Here is a 16,171-nt window from a genome sequence, read left to right on the forward strand (position 1 = left end):
TGTACTTTCCCCAGAACTTTTCCTGTATGGCTCTTACTACCTGAGACAACACCTCCTCCGGCAGTTCTGGGACCGCAGCTGAGGTCAGGGGTCAGTCTGCAGTCAGGGACAGGGTCCTGCTTGTGTTTGGGCCTCAGCCCCGACTGGGGCACCTAAAGCAGCAGCAAGATTTTAGAGCTCTGATGCTGATGTCTGACACACAGTGTGGGCAGGGAGCCGAAGAAGGTTCTAGAGCCAAGGTCTGACATACAGCTTCTCTTGCAGCTGCAGCCGGAGCAACTGGACTGCGGGGCTGCCCACCTGCAGCACCCGCTGTCTGTCCTGCAGCCCCTGAAGGCCACGCCCGTGTTCCGGGCCCCGGGCCTCTCCTCCGTGGCCGTGGCCAGCGTCAGCAACTACACAGTGGTCTTCCTGGGCACAGTCACTGGGCGGCTGCTCAAGGTAGGGCTGGGGGGTCAGGGTGGGGAGTCTGCAGGGGTGGAGAGGGGGAGGCTGAGCCTGGGTAGGCTGCACAGGCAGCCTCTACAGCTCTAATAGCAACCTTCGTTCTCTCTGGTTTGCCTGGTACCATACGGTTTACAAAGCAGTTTTCACATCTGTGTCTTCTACTCTTGCTCATAATGCAAAGTGCTTGTCCTGCAGAGGAGGGAGGCCCAGCCTGAGAGGGCACCCTTCTCTCTGCTCTTTAGGACTTGGGCTTTGAAGCAGAGGTATCTGAGTTCAAGTCTCTCCAGGCTCTGCCCCTTGCTGGCTACTTGACATTGGGCAATGCACTTTGTTTCTCTGGGCCTCAGTTTCCCCCTCTAGGGAGGGTTGTAAGCCCTGGCTCATGAGACTGTTGTTAGGCCTTGCTGGCGAAGGCCACAGTCTGCCAGATGGGGGCCCTCATTGCTGGCCTCCCCCCCCCACCTGGCTGGCTGCCGTCCGAAAACCTCCCTGACCAAGATAACTGGTTTTGGGGAGTATTAATGCCTGGCCCCGAGATTCCTGGAGCTGGGAAGGGTGAGTGGCCTCTGGTGTCCCCACCACAGGGTTGGAAGGACTTTCCGGGGCCTGGGCGGGGCCCCCAGGTGAAGGCCTGGGCTGGCCTCCTCCCAGCCACCTCCCGCCTCTGCCTGTCAGGAAAGTCAGCTGCCTGGCACAGCTCCGGCATGCGCCAGGCCGCAGCCTCACCAATTCAGATCTGATAACTCAATTCCGTCAGCTGCCTGGGGGGCTGCCACGGGCCGGGGGTAGGCTGGGGACTGGAGCCCTGGCCGCCTGGACCCAGGACGTTAGCTGACCCGCTAGCAGTGGCAGGGAGGTGCAGGTGTGGGAGCAGGGAGCGGACGGGGGGCATCTTTCTCAGCCCCCGAAACCCCAGTGAGGGTCCTTAGGCAGTGAGACTCATATTTTGAGGTCAGATATGTGGATTTGGATCCTGGCTCTGCTGGTCCCAGCTGTGTGGCCTGGGTGTGGCTGCTTCTCACCCTGAGCCTCCGTTTCCTCATCTGGCATGAGGGAAATGAGCTGGGCCATCCCAGGCTGTGGTCAGAGTCTGCTGTGCCCTGTGAGGCAGGTAGTGCCAGGATTCCCATTTCCCAGATGAGGACACTGAACCTCAAAGAGGGGGAATTACTGCCCAGAGTCACACAGTGAGAGCTGGGCCAGCGGCCATGACCCCTCATCCCAGACCTCTTTACCCACCACCCTGCGCTGTGCACCGCCTTCTCCCTCTGGGCCTTCCCTGCTCGGGGCTAAGATCACAGCACCTAGCCCAGGCGCTGGAGCACTGTCAGTGCTCAATAGATGTTTCAAGGAGTGGAAATAAACCAAGTCTGCCGGGTGCCTGGGGCAGAGGCGGGTCGGAGACTGAGCAAGGGCCAAGCTGCTGGGCAGACTCTACCAGAGGCCACCTGGGACAGGTGATGTCTTGGGCTGAAACAGAGCCTGTGGGAGCCTGGGTGTATGGAGGGCACTTGAGAAACTCTTCCAGAGGAGGCCCTGGGAGGACAGATCCCGGCCGAAAGGGGAGGAAGAGAAATACTCCAGTGGGGAGCATGGTGTGGAGAAAGGCCTACAGGCTGCAATGCCTGTGTTGGGTTGAATGGGTGGAAGTGAGCCTGGTGGAGTAAACTGGGGTTGGTTGTCGGGGCTTTGAATACCAGAACAAGTTTGTTCATAAGCAGGCGGGAGCTGCCGAAGGGTTGGAGCCTACAGAGGAGGCCAAGCAAGTTGGAAGCCCAGGGAGGCAGCTAGACCTCTGGTCACGAGTCAGGGCCTGGCGGGGCCTTAGACAAGGCGGTGGGTTGGAAACATAAGGAGCCAGCTAAAAAAGAACGAAGTTTGATGGGGCTCTGGTGGCCACTGTCTGTTCTCAGTGGGATGTGCAGAGGGGCTCTCAGGGCCAGAGAAGCTTCCAGGCCTCAGCTGGTCCTGGGCTTCCTCCTGTCAGGACCATAGACCCCACCCTCTAGCCTTGTCCTTTGACTGTGGGGTCAGACAGGCCTGGGCTTGCATTGTGACCCCGAAGTGTCTTCATTTTATGACCCTCACCAAGTCTGTAGCCTCTCTGGGCTTCTGACTCCTCATCTGTGAAATGGGCATAAGAGGGGACGAATGAGGAGTGTGGCTCCCTCCGCACGTGGCAGGCATCTTCTCCATTTGTGCTTCCCATGGTCCTGAGGGGCGGGTGCCATCATTGGTCCCATCAGTCAGGAAGCCAAGGCTCCCAGAGAGGTGGTGACAGCCTGTATGTTTGTTCCGAACCTAAATGTCAAAGCTGGAATTCAAACCCACATCCCTGCTCTGAGGCGTGATGCCAGATTGCTGCCCTGAGCATCTTTTGTAAACCGTAAAGCCTGGAGTTGTTCCCAGGGCTGGATGAGTTGGAGAAGATCAATCAGGGAGGGAGTTCCCGGCGGGGCCACAGCAGAGGCAAAGGTGTGGATGCCAAACCCGCTGCCCCCCTTACCTGTCCGTGATTTCCCACCAGTCCCAGCAGGCCTATGAGAGAATGAGGCTGAGACCCCAAGCCTGAGACAGGTCCCCGCTTCCAGGGGCACCCCCCCCCCGTCACCCTGACGCCACCCCCAACCCCCCGCAGATCAACCTGAACGAGAGCATGCAGGTGGTGAGCAGGCGGGTGGTGACAGTGGCCTACGGGGAGCCTGTGCACCACGTCATGCAGTTTGACCCAGCAGACCCTGGTTACCTTTATCTGATGACGTCCCACCAGGTAAGGCGGAGCCCGGGGACGGGGCCCTAGGACTTGCCGGCTTTCTTCCCCTCTGCCTCCCAGCAGGAGCACCATTGTCCCCTCGTACCCCCTCCCAGGGAACGCACCACTTCGGCAGGGAAGCCCCATTTCCCCACCTTTCCCCTGTTGAACAGCCCCCTGTGGCCCCTGCCATTGCCGATTCCCTCGCCTCTGCTTCCAGATGGCCAGGGTGAAAGTCGCTGCCTGTGCCGTGCACACCACCTGCGGGGACTGCGTGGGTGCAGCGGACGCCTACTGTGGCTGGTGTGCCCTGGAGACGCGGTGAGGCTCCGGGGGCGGGGTCCGGGCCGCGGCTGGGGCAGGGGCCCTCCCGGGTCCTGACCTGTGCCGCCCGCTCCAGGTGCACCCTGCAGCGGGACTGCGCCAACTCCAGCCAGCAGCACTTCTGGACCAGCGCCAGCGAGGGCCCCGGCCGCTGTCCCGCCATGACCGTCCTGCCTGCAGAGATCGACGTGCACCAGGAGTATCCAGTGAGTCACGGGGGAGTCGGGACTCAGCTCGGGGTGGGGAGGGGTCCCAGGGTGGGAAGCTGCCCTTCACCTGGCCTCCAAGCCCTGTGAGGAAAGGACTCCTGCCCGCGGTGCCCCAGGGACCTGGAGGCAAGGAGCGAGAATGACTGGGCTTTGCTGAGCACTTGCTGAGTGCTGGCACTTGCCGTGTGCCTGATGCCCTGTTAGTGCTCCTACAACTCTATGAAGTCGATGCTCTGAACATCCCCATTTTTCAGATGAGGAAATCGAGGCACAGAGAGGTAAAGTGACTTGCTCGTGGTCATGCAGCTAGGGAGTAGCAGAGCTGGGATTTGAGCTCAATGGGGGGCAGGATCCAGACTCTCAGGAGGGAGGGGTCGAGTTGGAGGATACAAGGAGAGTAGTCCCGACCCCCTACCTCTTCCCAGGCCCAGTACAGGGAGGGGGCAGAGGGACCACCAAGGGCCAGGCTGCTATTTCTTGTGCTCAGAAACAGATCAGATGCACCTGCAATGTGGAGGTGCATCTGTGTCGCCTGAGCTCAGGAGGGCCCAGAGCTGCCACGGCCCCCTCCCTGCCCACAGCAGGCGGTCTGGGGAGGGCTGAGGGCAGATAGCCTGGGCCCCACTCAGCCCTGCCCCGGTGACCTCTCTGAGGCTGGCTGTCCTCATCTATCAGCAGGGGGAGATAGATGGCGGTTCTAATGGGCCAGATGGGGTCTGGGGCTCCTCTGCACCCCTGTCCCCATTATTATACATCACAGAGCCCTTCACAGGCCTTAGATCCTCAGGCAGACAGGGCATGGGTTTGTCCATCCATTTATTCATTTATTCATTCATGCAAAAAAAAAAACAGATCATGCAAAGCCTCCTTGACTACTATAAGATGGTCAGTTTCATTTTGCAGATGGGGAAACGGAGGCCTTGTGAGCCCCGTGTGGGATATTAGCCCTCTGGCCTGGAGTCCTGGCCACCTGTCACCCCTCGTCCCAGGGTCACTAGGGTGGGGGCGGAGCCCTGAGGGGAAAGGCCTGCCCAGCCCCCTCCAAGCTGAGGGTCCCTGGCCCCCAGGGCATGATCCTGCAGGTCTCGGGCAGCCTGCCCAGCCTCAGCGGCATGGACATGACCTGTGACTATGGGAACGACATCCGCACTGTGGCCCGGGTCCCGGGCCCTGCCTTTGGCCACCAGATCGCCTACTGCAACCTCCTGCCAAGGGACCAGTTCCCGCCCTTCCCGCCCCACCAGGGTAAGCACCTCGCTCACTGGGCTGTGAGTACAGCCCTGCAGGGGTGTGATGGTGGAATGTCAGGCGTGGGGGTCCGGGAGACTCCCTACCCCTTTGTCCTTCTCTCCCTCGTCCCCCTGGTCCATTCTAGATCACGTGATTGTTGAGATGTCCGTGAGGGTCAACGGGCGGAACATCGTCAGGGCCAACTTCACCATCTACGACTGCAGCCGCATCGGACAAGTGTACCCGCACGCAGCGTGAGTGGGTCGGGGGGCCTGCCTCCGGGGGGTGGGAGGAGGCACAGGGAAGGGTCTCTGCTCTCAGGAAGGCCCTCGGAAGAAAAGCGGTGGTGTCCTAGAGGCTGGCGGGACCCTGGCTTGTTCACTTGCTGGCTCATTTATTGTGCACTAAACCCATATCACCCTTACCTGGCTTCTGTGGGCACTCAAGCTGCCGGGGCAGGGAGAAGCGCTTTGATTACACTTAACTGAGTCTCCTAAAGGCCCTGCTTGTCTCTTTCCTCCTTGCATGCCTCTCATAGCAGGGAGCTCACTATCTTACACAGTGCCCTATCCCCTGAGGTTGCAGGAGACCTTTCTCCCCTCTGCCGGGATCTGCCTCTCAGGTCCCCGTTCCTGGGGGTAGGGGTGAAGTGAGGGATGGGGAGCCAAGTGCCTGAGAGGCCCCTCGCCTTCCAGCTGCACCAGCTGCCTGTCGGCACAGTGGCCTTGTTTCTGGTGCGCCCAGCAGCATGCCTGTGTCTCCAACCAGTCACGGTGTGCGGCCTCACCAAATCCCACGGTAAGTTAGGCCTGGGGGGGTGCCCTCTGCCTGCTTCATTGCCTTTTTTTATTTTTATTTTTTTTAATATGTTGAGAACATTTCCACATCATTACATTTTCTTCCTGGCACCAGATTTAACAGCTGTGCTGGGCTCATCACATAACAGCACGCTTAACCAATCCCCTGTCGCTGGACGGACCGATCACTTCCCGTTTCTCAGTTGTGCTCTAATATAGAGAGGGCGCGGTGTGCGTCCCTGCTTGTTCCCTGGAGACAAATTCCTAGAAATGGCACGTCAGGGTGAAGGCGTGGCGGTATTTTTACGTCTTTAACTCAGCTGCCTCCCGGAAGCCTGAGCCAGTTCAAAGGCCCACCTGCAGTAGGAAGGCCCCTTTCTACACACCGTGTCAGCACTGACCAGTTTTAAATTTTACCTGTAACGTTTTCAGCACCCCTGTGGGATCAGGCACCTGTCCCTGAGGCCAGGAGATACCAGACTGGGACCTTGGATCCAAGCCCCTGTGGCTTGGAGCCCATGTTCTCCTTCCCCAGATCAGGAGTTGGTGGTGGGCCAGGTGGTACCGTGGCTCTCCTTGGGCCGCGGAGGTGAGCTGGCCTCAGGAACCACATGCTCCCGTCGCTGTTGCCTATGCTGGTCCCTTGAGCTCCACAGGCTGATTCTCCGCTGGCCAGGATCCAGACCCCTCACCCCTCCCCGGGTGCTGTGGGAGGGCTGCATTGAGTCAGTAACACCAGGGTGGGCGTGGCGGGGAGACGTGGGGACTGTTGGGGGTGTACAAATGCAAATGCCGCATACCTTGCGGCTGGTTGGTTTCTGCGGCGTGTTCCCTTGCAAGGTGGCCTTCTCCCTTTGCCCAAAAAGGCTCTGAGGCCATCCTAGCCTTGTACCAGGGATGACCAAATGGGATTCCTGAGGCTTCGGCTGGGGTGGTCACGCTCAGCCAGGTGGGATGGCTAGACTGGGGTGGGGGAGGGTGCCAAGGGTCCGAGACCTCAGCCCATCCCCTCTCAGACCTGGGTGCTGGACCCTGTGTCTTGTATCAGGGCTGTGAGGGGTCAGGGTGAGGCACTGAGTCATGCCTGAGGCTCCTCTCCCCAGGAAGGGGATGTTCCTGCCCACTTTCCAGATGGGACAACTGAGGTAGCCAATATGGTCCTTGCATGTGTCCCAGGGAAGTGGCCCCAGTCCCCAGAGCATCTGAAGCCCCAGCGTCTGGGCCCAGAGAATCTCATCAGGAATCCCGCGAGCAGGTGCAGATCCGTGTGCAGAGGTGGAGGAGGGCTCTTTGGTCCACGCCTGGAATCCTCATCTCTGCACCTCCTGCCTGAGCCCCTGAACTGCTTTGAAGAGGGCTGTCCCGGAGCTTACCTCAGCAAACGGACCCTTCTGGCCCTGGGAGAGAGAGCCGGTGGAGTCTGTGGGGCCAAACCGTAGGGGAGGCCCCCAGGCCCCTGCATTGGGATCTGGGCCAACCAGGACTCCTCTTTTTTGGGGTCCCCGTCTTCCAGCCCCCCACCCAGGGATGGGTGCGTAGTTGGGACTCAGTGAATGTGAATGTAAAGCATTCGTGCTGGTAGCCTGAGTGCTGTTGAGGAGGACCCAGAGACTCAGCATTTATTGGGCACCCTTTGTATGCCTGGGTCTGCACTAGGCCCTGGGAAGGATGCCCTCTCCATCATGAGCCAAGAGCCTGAGGTGTGAGTTGTGGCTGTGTGATCCTGGGCAAGCTACCCAACCTCTCTGTTGCCTGTTTCCTCATCTCCTATTTTACTTACCGCGTAATTGTCCATTTTACTACTATACAATGGCCTTGCATTGCCGTGCCGAGAATCTGGAATTGCATCTGTGATGCAACACCTCCATCTGTGGCACATAGTAGGTACTCATGAAAGGGCCACCATGCTTCTCAGGAGCTGGTGGCCACTTTGCCGGGTGGCCCAGGGGGCACTTCTCTGGGAGGGGCCCTGTGTGCAGGGTCCTGACAGATGCATAGAGCTCACCAGCCTGGAGGAGTGTCTGGGGCAGCACCCCATAACCCATCTCCCCCAGGTCTGCAGCTCTGGGAGCCGGGGGCTGGCGTGGGGGCACAGAGGGGTCTGTCTTAGAGGACTCTGGTGATCTAGCAGGAGAAGAGGCAGCCCCCTCCCCAGGCCCGCAGAAGTCTCTGACTGATACTCTAGGTGGCATTTATTTCCGTGTCAGCCCTGCGGGCGCCATGCTGGGTGGTAGGCAGGGGAGTCTGCATCTGCCTGCGCCCCTCGACAGCTGGGAGGAGATGGCAGGACTTGGGCCAGGCCAGAGAGGTGTCCCTGGGGAGGTGCTAGGGGCTGAGCCTCCTGTCACTGTCCCATTCCCTAGTGCAGAGGGAGGAAGTGGAGGGGGGGGAGGATGCCAGGAAGAGGGTGCAGGGTTTGGAGGAGGGGAGGAGAGGTGGGACGGCGGGCCCCTTCCTGGGGAGCCTGGCATGGATGCCACTGTGAAATTGCACTTCCTTAGGAGCCAGTGGGGAGAGTCGTTTGGTAGGAACAAGGGGCAGTGTGGGGGCTGGTGAGGGCATAGAACGGTGGAAAGGGACCGGGTGAGATGGGTTTAGGGTCTGGGCCAGCCCTGCTGGGTTGGGACACCACTTCTTGTACTTTAATGTGGGAGAGACAGCGAGAGGGTCTATGAGTCCCAGTGTGGGGACAGGTGAGGCCCTCTGTGACACAGCACCTGCTGGGCTCCCGCCTGGGTTGATTGTGGCTCTGGGCACTGCTGACTCAGCATCTGTCCTGATTCCTCTGCCTGGAGTGTGGTTGATTGGCCAGGGCTTCCTGAGCCTGCAGGCTGTGCCCTGTGCTGCACTCGGGCAAAGAGGAGAAGCCACTCAGCCTCCTTCTGAGGTGTCGATGGCTTGGCTTGGATGGGACAGGGAGGCCCATGTCCTCTGGTTGCACTGGGGAACCCTAGTTCAAAGTAGCCTTGGCCCCAACAGAATTAACTGACTCATGTGAGTGTGAAATCTGGGGGGGTGGCATCACCTTCAGGTATAGCTGGATCCAGGAGTTCCGACCATGTTGTCGGGGCTCCCTGCCCCTCTGCTTGGGCTTCGTGCTCAGACAGCCCTCCCCTCTGGGTAGCAAGTTGGCCTCTGCAGCTCCAGGCAGACTCCTGATTTCCTGGCAGCCCCAGCAAACAAGAAGAGCTTCTCTTTCCTATTGGTTCGACGGAAGTCCCCGAGCTGCCTGCTACTGGCTGCACTAGGGTCACGTACACTCCCTGAACCAATTGCTAAGGCCGAGGCAGGCCTGGGACACCGGCCTATTCCTGGGGCTGGGGAATGGACTTAGTCTTCCCAAACCACAGGCCTGTGGGGGAAGTTCCCCAAAGGCCAAGCCAGACTTGGAGGCTGATGGTGGGGGATGGGGCCAGCAGCAGACACACCAGCTGGCCCTGGGCAGGGCTGGCCAACTCTGTGGGGAGGTACCGAAGGAGGGCAAAGGTGTGCCAGGCTTGGCTCCACTCTGTAGAATGGGTACAAGCACACAAAGCCATGGGATCATAGACAGGGATTAAGGAGAACGGGATGCTTCCACATCATTTGCTTGGGGGGGGTCCCTCAGGTGGAGACTCCCCCTGCTCTGACCCTCACCCTACAGCCCCTCCTGTCGATAGCCTACCCACCAGCGGGGTGGCGCTGGGAGGCCAGAGCCACAGAGCCCCCAGCCAGCTGCAAGGCAGAACTGGCAGCAGCCATGAAAACTGATTGCAAACATGTGGGTTCCACTCCCTGAAATTCCATGGGGTTTATACACGAGGCCGCGCAAGACGGCCGCGCAAGACGGCGGCCCAGATGGCCAGGGGCGTGTGTGCGCGCACACTGAGCCGGACATGAGCTCCTCCCGCCCAGCCCCACAGAACAGTCAGCTCAGGCCCGGCTGTGTTGCTTCTCTGGCCAAGGCCTCTGTGGGCCGCACCAGGCACTGCCCCCGGGGGAACGGACCAGCCTGGCCCAGGTCTGTGGCCTGGCGGTCGGCAGGCAGTCTGGACACCTGGAGGCCTCGTGTGCTGCCCATTCCATCGTGGGCAAACTGCTCTGCTTCTCTGTGCCCCGATTTCCTCGTCTGTAAAATGGGTATAATGATTATACTTAACTCAAAGGGTTGTTGGGAGTTAGGGTTTGGTGAGCGAATATGCTGTGGGGTGCGTAGAAGTGTTTGCAAGCACAGTGAGGGCTGTGTGAGCTGGTGACCGTCCCCGATATTGGCATGGTCACTGGCACCTTCCCAGGGTCCAGTGTTGTGTTGTGCTGAGCCCTGAGGTTCTCCTCGGGGAGCTCCCTGTCTGACTGACAGTAAGGAGAAAAGTCCCAGTGGGGCCTCCAAAGTCTATCCTTGGAGGCCTGTGCCCTGGCCGGCTGACCTCAAGGTCATTGTGTTTCCAAATCTGTTCCCAGTCAGACTTGAGCATGAGGAGAGCAGGGCAGGAAGCGCTCTGGGCCGGAAGGGTCAGCCTTTGGTATGGGTCTGGCAGCTGCAGGGCCCCTGGTCTCCCCTTCTCTCAGGGTCTCAGCAGGTCAGGCTCAGTGTGAGGAGGCAGGACATGGCCCCCCAGGGCCCTCAGGTCTGCATGTTTGTTTATTTTTGAGAGAGAGAGTGTGTGCTAGCGTGCACGAGTGGTGGAGGGGCAGAGAGAGAGAGGCAGAGGCAGAGGATCTGAAGCAGACAGCAGAGAGCCTGACGGGAGCTCGAACTCATGAGTCATGAGATGATGACCTGAGCCAAAGTCGGATGCTTAGCTGACTGAGCCACCCAGGCGCCCCTAACCGCTTTCCATTTTTTTTTTTAATGTTTGTTTATTTTGAGGGAGACAGAGAGTGGGCCAGGGGCAGAGAGAGGGGGACAGAGGGTCCAAGCACAGTGAGCTGACAGCAGTGAGCCCAATGTGGGGCTCAAACTCATGAACCGAGCCGTGAGATCATGACCTGAGCCAAAGTCAGACATTCAACTGGCTGAGCCACCCAGGGGTCCCTAACTTCTTTCCTTTTCTGAAGTGGCCCCTGCACCCCTACAGCCTCAGTGGCTGTACTGCCAACATGAGAACACTGATGCCCAGGCCTGCCTGGGACTCGCTGGGGGCTGGTGCGTCTGCCCGGAGGCTGGGACGCTCACCTGCAGAAGTGGGGAGGGGTGTGGAGCCTCGTGGTCCCCAGGTCTTCGTAGCCCATTTCCCGTGGGCTGTCCAGAAGTTTGGAGTTTCTTTTTTCTGAATCATTTAACACGTGTCACCCTGGAAACCGCATTTCAGAGCTGGGCTTAGTCTCAGAGAATGGAGAATGGGTGCGGCCCCTCATTTTATAGTTGGGAAAGATGAGGCCCAGAGATGGGGAGGGGGCCCTGCCCTCAGTCCCAGCCCCCTGACCTCCTCTGCAAGATATGCCCTGGAGCAACCACGGCGGGACTGGCTCCGTCATGGGGCAGCTTACATCATCGCGGTGACTCAGTTTCATCATCTGTAAAATGGGGCTGATAAAACCTGCCTGTAGGCTTGTCATGAGGGTCAAAGGAGACGGTGTGTGGGAGGCATGAGGCACATTGCCCTCAGGGGTGGCGGCGGCTGTGATTTTATTACCGGTGCTTTCTCACTGTGCAGGCTGCAATAGGAGGCTGGCATGGCCGTGAACCCCGACTCTTCTGAAATGCTCCTGCATCCCCCTCACCCCCTTGTGTTTTGCCCGCAGAGCCCTCAGGACTGCCCGCAGGTCCTGCCCTCACGCCTGGCACCCATGCCCACAGGCAGCTCACAGAGCATCCCGGTGCTTCTGGCCAACGCTGCCTTCCAGGTAGGTGGAGGCAGGAGCCCGTTCCGGGTGGGGTCCGTGCTCTGGGTCCGCCACCCACACCTCAGTTCATTCCTCTGAGCCACTAGGTTGTGTCTGAGAAAGCCCCACTGTGGGTGCCAGGGGAGGAGGAAAGGGAAGTGGATGGTGAGGCCCCAGCCCCAGGGTGGGCACTGTCCGTGTCCCAGCGGCCCCACCCCCGGGCTGAGTGGCGATTCTGCACACGCTTCCTCAGTTCACGTCTGACGCGTGTCACCTGAGGCACGTCCAGAGAGCCCCCGTGCTGCCGTCTTCCCATTATCCAGATAGGGAAAATGAGACCCAGAAAGGGGAAGTAGGTGACTCTAGGTGCACAGCATATGGCTGGACTTGCACCCTAGCCCTGGACTCCCGAGAGAGTGGTCCCCCCTACAGCCTGCCCTCACCCCCTCACCCACACACTGGGAGGAGGAGATTCAGCTCCTTTCTGGGTCCCTCCTGGAAGAGCATCTCGGGTGGGAAGCGTTGACGAGTTCTGGAAGTGTGCCAGCCGTCCCCCTCCCCAGCTCCTGGGGACTCACCATCTGTTGCTTCTGAGGGGGAGCGGAGGCCTGTGACAGCTGTCACACGTGGGGGCCACGTGCCGGGCATCTGGGATGCGCCAGGCTGCCGGGTAGCTGAGGCTGGAGCTCTGGGAGGGGCGGGTGCCCTCAGCCCTCAGACTCCCCCCTGCAGGGCTTGGAGCAGAGCCTCAGGAGGGTGGAGGGGCCTGGGCTGGTGCTGGGGGGGCAGTGCTTCTCCCTGGGGCCACAGGAGCCCGGTGTGGGGAGCCCTGGGCTCAGGTCCCGTAGCCGGGAGGCATGTGTCTGCCCTCACTGTGCCTCAGTGATCCTGGCCCTCCTGGCCCTGGGCCTGCTTCCAGAACACGAACGGCGGGAACGTGCAGAGCCCCCTGCCTGTTTGCTGAGCCCCTACCCTGGGGAGCCTCAGGACACGCTGGGCCTGCCGTCCCCATCCCGAGTGGCCGGGGCCTGAGCTGACCCCCTCCCGGCTCCCTGTCAGTAGCCACCTTCCTGTGTCAGCACCAGGGGAGAGGGGACAGGCTGGGGGGAGGGGTGCGCTGACCTGCTTTCTCCTCAGGGTGTTACATGCGCTAACGACAGAGCCATAAACAGGAAGTCCTGCCATGAGGCCGGACTAACACACGCGAAACCTGAGTTCAGTCAGCAAGTATTTATCAGTACTGTTCCCTGGAGGCCTGTGCTCGGCAAGATAAGATGGGAGTTGGGCCCTGTTTCTTTAGTCAACAAACATTCATTGAGTACCTCCTGCATACTAACAGCCAGCATATATTAGCTGCCCACAGTGTGCAGCCCACTAAAGATACATGATCTGCAGTTTCCCCAGCAACCTTGCAGGGTAGGAAAGTGTGTTTCCCTTGCGAAATTTAGGAAACCAAGGCTCAGAGAGGAGAGCCGCCTGCACAGGGGTGTATAGGTAGGAAGTACCAGAGGGTGGGATTCAAACTGATGGGACCTGAGCCCTTTCACTGCCACCCGCTACCCTTGGAGATGTCACAGGGGCTGAGGCCCAGCCCTAGGCCTTCCCAGTGTACAAAGAGCATGGGCAGGGGGAGAAGAGTGGTCCTCAACATATGAGGGGTGGTTAGGAGCTTCCTAGAGCCCCTAACATGCACCCAAATATTTGTTGCTAAATGAGTGAATGGATGATCAAATGAGGGGCACCCACCTAATTTCAGGGGGGGCTCTGGGGAGTCTTTCGAACAGGGGGCAATTTGAGCTGGATTTTGAAGGCTGTGTCATGTTCTGCTGGGCAGCTAAGGCAGAGACAAGTTGTTTAGGGAGGAGGAATGGTATGGGCAAAGGCCCAGGGGCAGGGCAGCCTGTGCCATGTGAAAGGGTGTCCCGCTATGGCTGGGGCATCGGCCTTGGGCAACAGAGGTGGGGGGCAGTTAGAGTTAAAGAGCAGGTGGGAACTCACTGGATGAACCTTGAATGTCAGTCGTGCTAAAGAATTGGATTTTTATGAGCCAAGTGAACGGCTATTGACTTAGGCCACTGGAGGGGGGGGGGGGGGGGGGGGGGGGGGGGGGGGGGGGGGGAGGTGTCCGTGAGGGTTTCAGTGGCACGGACAGCCCGAGGCCGGGTTCTAGGTGGTCGTGTACCCCTTGCCTCCCTCCTTCCGACACTGGACTTGAAGGCCAGGAGGGACATTCTGGAGGGCAGGGGCCTGATAGAAGGGCTCAGCCCACTCCTCTGGGCAGCAGCCCATGAAGTCCTGATGGAGTTGGAGGGCAGTGGGTGCTGATCTGTGTCTCCTCGGCAACCCTGTTTCTCCCAGGGTGCAGCCCTGGAATGTAACTTTGGGCCCGAGGAGATCTTTGAAGCCGTATGGATAAATGAGTCTGCTGTACACTGCAGCCAGGTGGTGGTAAGTGGTGTGGCTCAGGGTGGGGGGGGTGGGGGCGGGGGTCCTTAAGTCTAGACGCTGTACTCCTCCCTTCCTACCTTGTCCCCTCCTCCTTTCCATCCCCTTATCCTCAACAGCCCTGCCCTCTTCTGTCTCCATGACTTCCATCCCCCCCACCAGCAGAGACTGAGCCACCCTCACACCCCTCATGTTCTTTCTTGTCCTTCCGCAGCTGCACACGACCCAGAAGAGCCAGATGTTTGCACTCAGCCTCCAACTAAAGGGGCAGCCAGCCCGATTCCTGGACAGCCCTGACCCCATAACAGGTGGGAGCCCCTGCATACCCCCTGTGGCCACAGGGGATTCAGCCCTAATGGGTGGGGCTCTGCCTTGGGAGACTTACCCAGTGCTTGCCGCGCCGTCACAGGTATCCCACCCTGTTTTTCCCTAACGCCCAGGGTCTCGGATCCCAGCCTGGCTGTTCTGTACCTGGTCACTCGGTACTTACTGAGCGGCTGCTGTGGGCCAGATGCCTCTACGCCGATGGCCGCGCAGCCTCAGGCACTTGCTTGGCCTTCCCTTTCTGAGCCTCATCACCCCTGTGTGACATGAGGTGCAGGCCCTGTTACAGAAGGCTTGGTGACGGTTTGCTGGGACCATGCATACAGATGTCACAGTTGTCTGGGGCACACTTGGCACCCCCAAATGGCGATCGGTGTCATCACTGTTCTTACACATCTTGAATCAATTCTCTAAGAGTTTATGGGGAGCCTCCGATATCCCTAGTGGACATGGGGGCCCCCCACATCCCCACCATGGAGGGGTGAAGAGCCCCCCTGCTATACTCCTGCTTGGGCTTCTTGGAGGGTCTGAGGCCCTGGTGCCCACATGGCCCAGTGAGTCCCCAGAATCCCCGAGCCCCACTGGTGGGTAAACAGACCACCCAGGCCTGGGTGTGCATCTCGGGCCTGCCACTCACAGGCTCTGTGACCTTGGGCAAGTCATTGCTCCCCTCTGAGCCTCAGTCTCTTACCTGTCAAGTGGAGCTAATAAAGAGCTCCCACCCGGGAGAATCATGGCGAGGACAGATATACTGCTATGGCTGCTCTGTGCTCAGCAGAGGCCCTGGGGGTGGTGGTGCGTGAATGCAGAGGGCAGTGGGGACGGGGTGCTGACCCACGTGGTGTCCGTGTCTCTCCCAGTGGAGGTCTATAACTGCGCCATGGGCAGCCCTGACTGCTCCCAGTGCCTGGGCCGGGAGGACCTGGGACACCTGTGCGTGTGGAGTGACGGCTGTCGCCTGCGAGGGCCCCTGCAACCCCTGCCCGGCGCCTGCCCCGCCCCCGAGATCCGCACGGTGAGCACCCCCAGGCCTACACGTGCCGCACACAGCACCCCACACGGGCTCTCAGACCTGTGACGCGTGTTTGGCGCATGCATGCAGTATCCCCTAGGGAGCGCCCGCTGGGTGCCAGGCCCCTGGGTGCTGGAGAGGCAGCACTGAACAGGCATTGTGCCACGCCCAGTGCGGAGCTAATGTTTAGTGGGGGAGGAGGGGGGGCAGAAATAAGTGAGGAACTAAATAATTTATATATAGGAGGTGATAAGTGCTGTGGAGAAAAATAGAATGAAGCAGGGAGTCTGGGCTGGAAGGGTCGCTGGAGCTAGTCTCTAGTTGTGTTTCTTTTAATGTTTATTTTTGAAAGAGAGAGAAAGAGAGCAAGCAAGGGAGGGGGTGGGGGGGACGGAGCATCTGAAGCGGGCTCCGTGCTGACAGCAGACAGCCCCATGCGGAACTTGAACCCACAAACCGTGAGGTCCTGACCCGAGCCGAAGTCGGACGCTTAACTGACAGAGCCGCCCAGGCTCCCGGGTGGGGAGGTCCGGGAAACCTTGCTGATGTCAAGCCTGAGTTTTAGCGAAGAAAAAGTCTGGTGGAAGGACTCTCGTTGGCCCTGACCCAGTCAGCTCGGGCTGGGATGCAGGATCACGTGGTCAGACAGGGCCACTGGGAGCACACCGCGCTGTCCCCGGGAGCACCCCCCCACTCCCATCCCCAGACCCATGTGGGCTCAGTACCGCACATGCACATCCTCACTGGCAGCGCCGGTGACCTGTCCGGCCAGCAGCGGTCCCGCCCCTCAGGGCCTCCGCACCCCCTCCTCCCCCCCCGGGTGTGC

General features: G+C 59.9%; 1 protein-coding gene across 1 annotated transcript in view; it reads left to right on the plus strand.

Annotated features, from left to right (window-relative positions):
- PLXND1 (plexin D1) overlaps positions 1-16,171 on the plus strand; it is a 57,486-nt gene that overhangs the window by 18,982 nt on the left and 22,333 nt on the right. The window contains exons 2-12 of the mRNA XM_039231293.1: positions 265-441; positions 3,086-3,217; positions 3,420-3,520; positions 3,600-3,729; positions 4,800-4,977; positions 5,108-5,216; positions 5,658-5,760; positions 11,484-11,585; positions 13,923-14,012; positions 14,224-14,317; positions 15,194-15,348. Coding sequence (XP_039087224.1) covers positions 265-441; positions 3,086-3,217; positions 3,420-3,520; positions 3,600-3,729; positions 4,800-4,977; positions 5,108-5,216; positions 5,658-5,760; positions 11,484-11,585; positions 13,923-14,012; positions 14,224-14,317; positions 15,194-15,348 — 1,371 coding nt within the window. The remainder of the gene's footprint in view (positions 1-264; positions 442-3,085; positions 3,218-3,419; positions 3,521-3,599; positions 3,730-4,799; positions 4,978-5,107; positions 5,217-5,657; positions 5,761-11,483; positions 11,586-13,922; positions 14,013-14,223; positions 14,318-15,193; positions 15,349-16,171) is intronic.

This window comes from Hyaena hyaena, unplaced genomic scaffold (assembly GCF_003009895.1).
Source record: "Hyaena hyaena isolate Hyena2069 unplaced genomic scaffold, ASM300989v1 scaffold_56, whole genome shotgun sequence".
NCBI classification, from domain to species: Eukaryota; Metazoa; Chordata; class Mammalia; order Carnivora; family Hyaenidae; genus Hyaena; species Hyaena hyaena.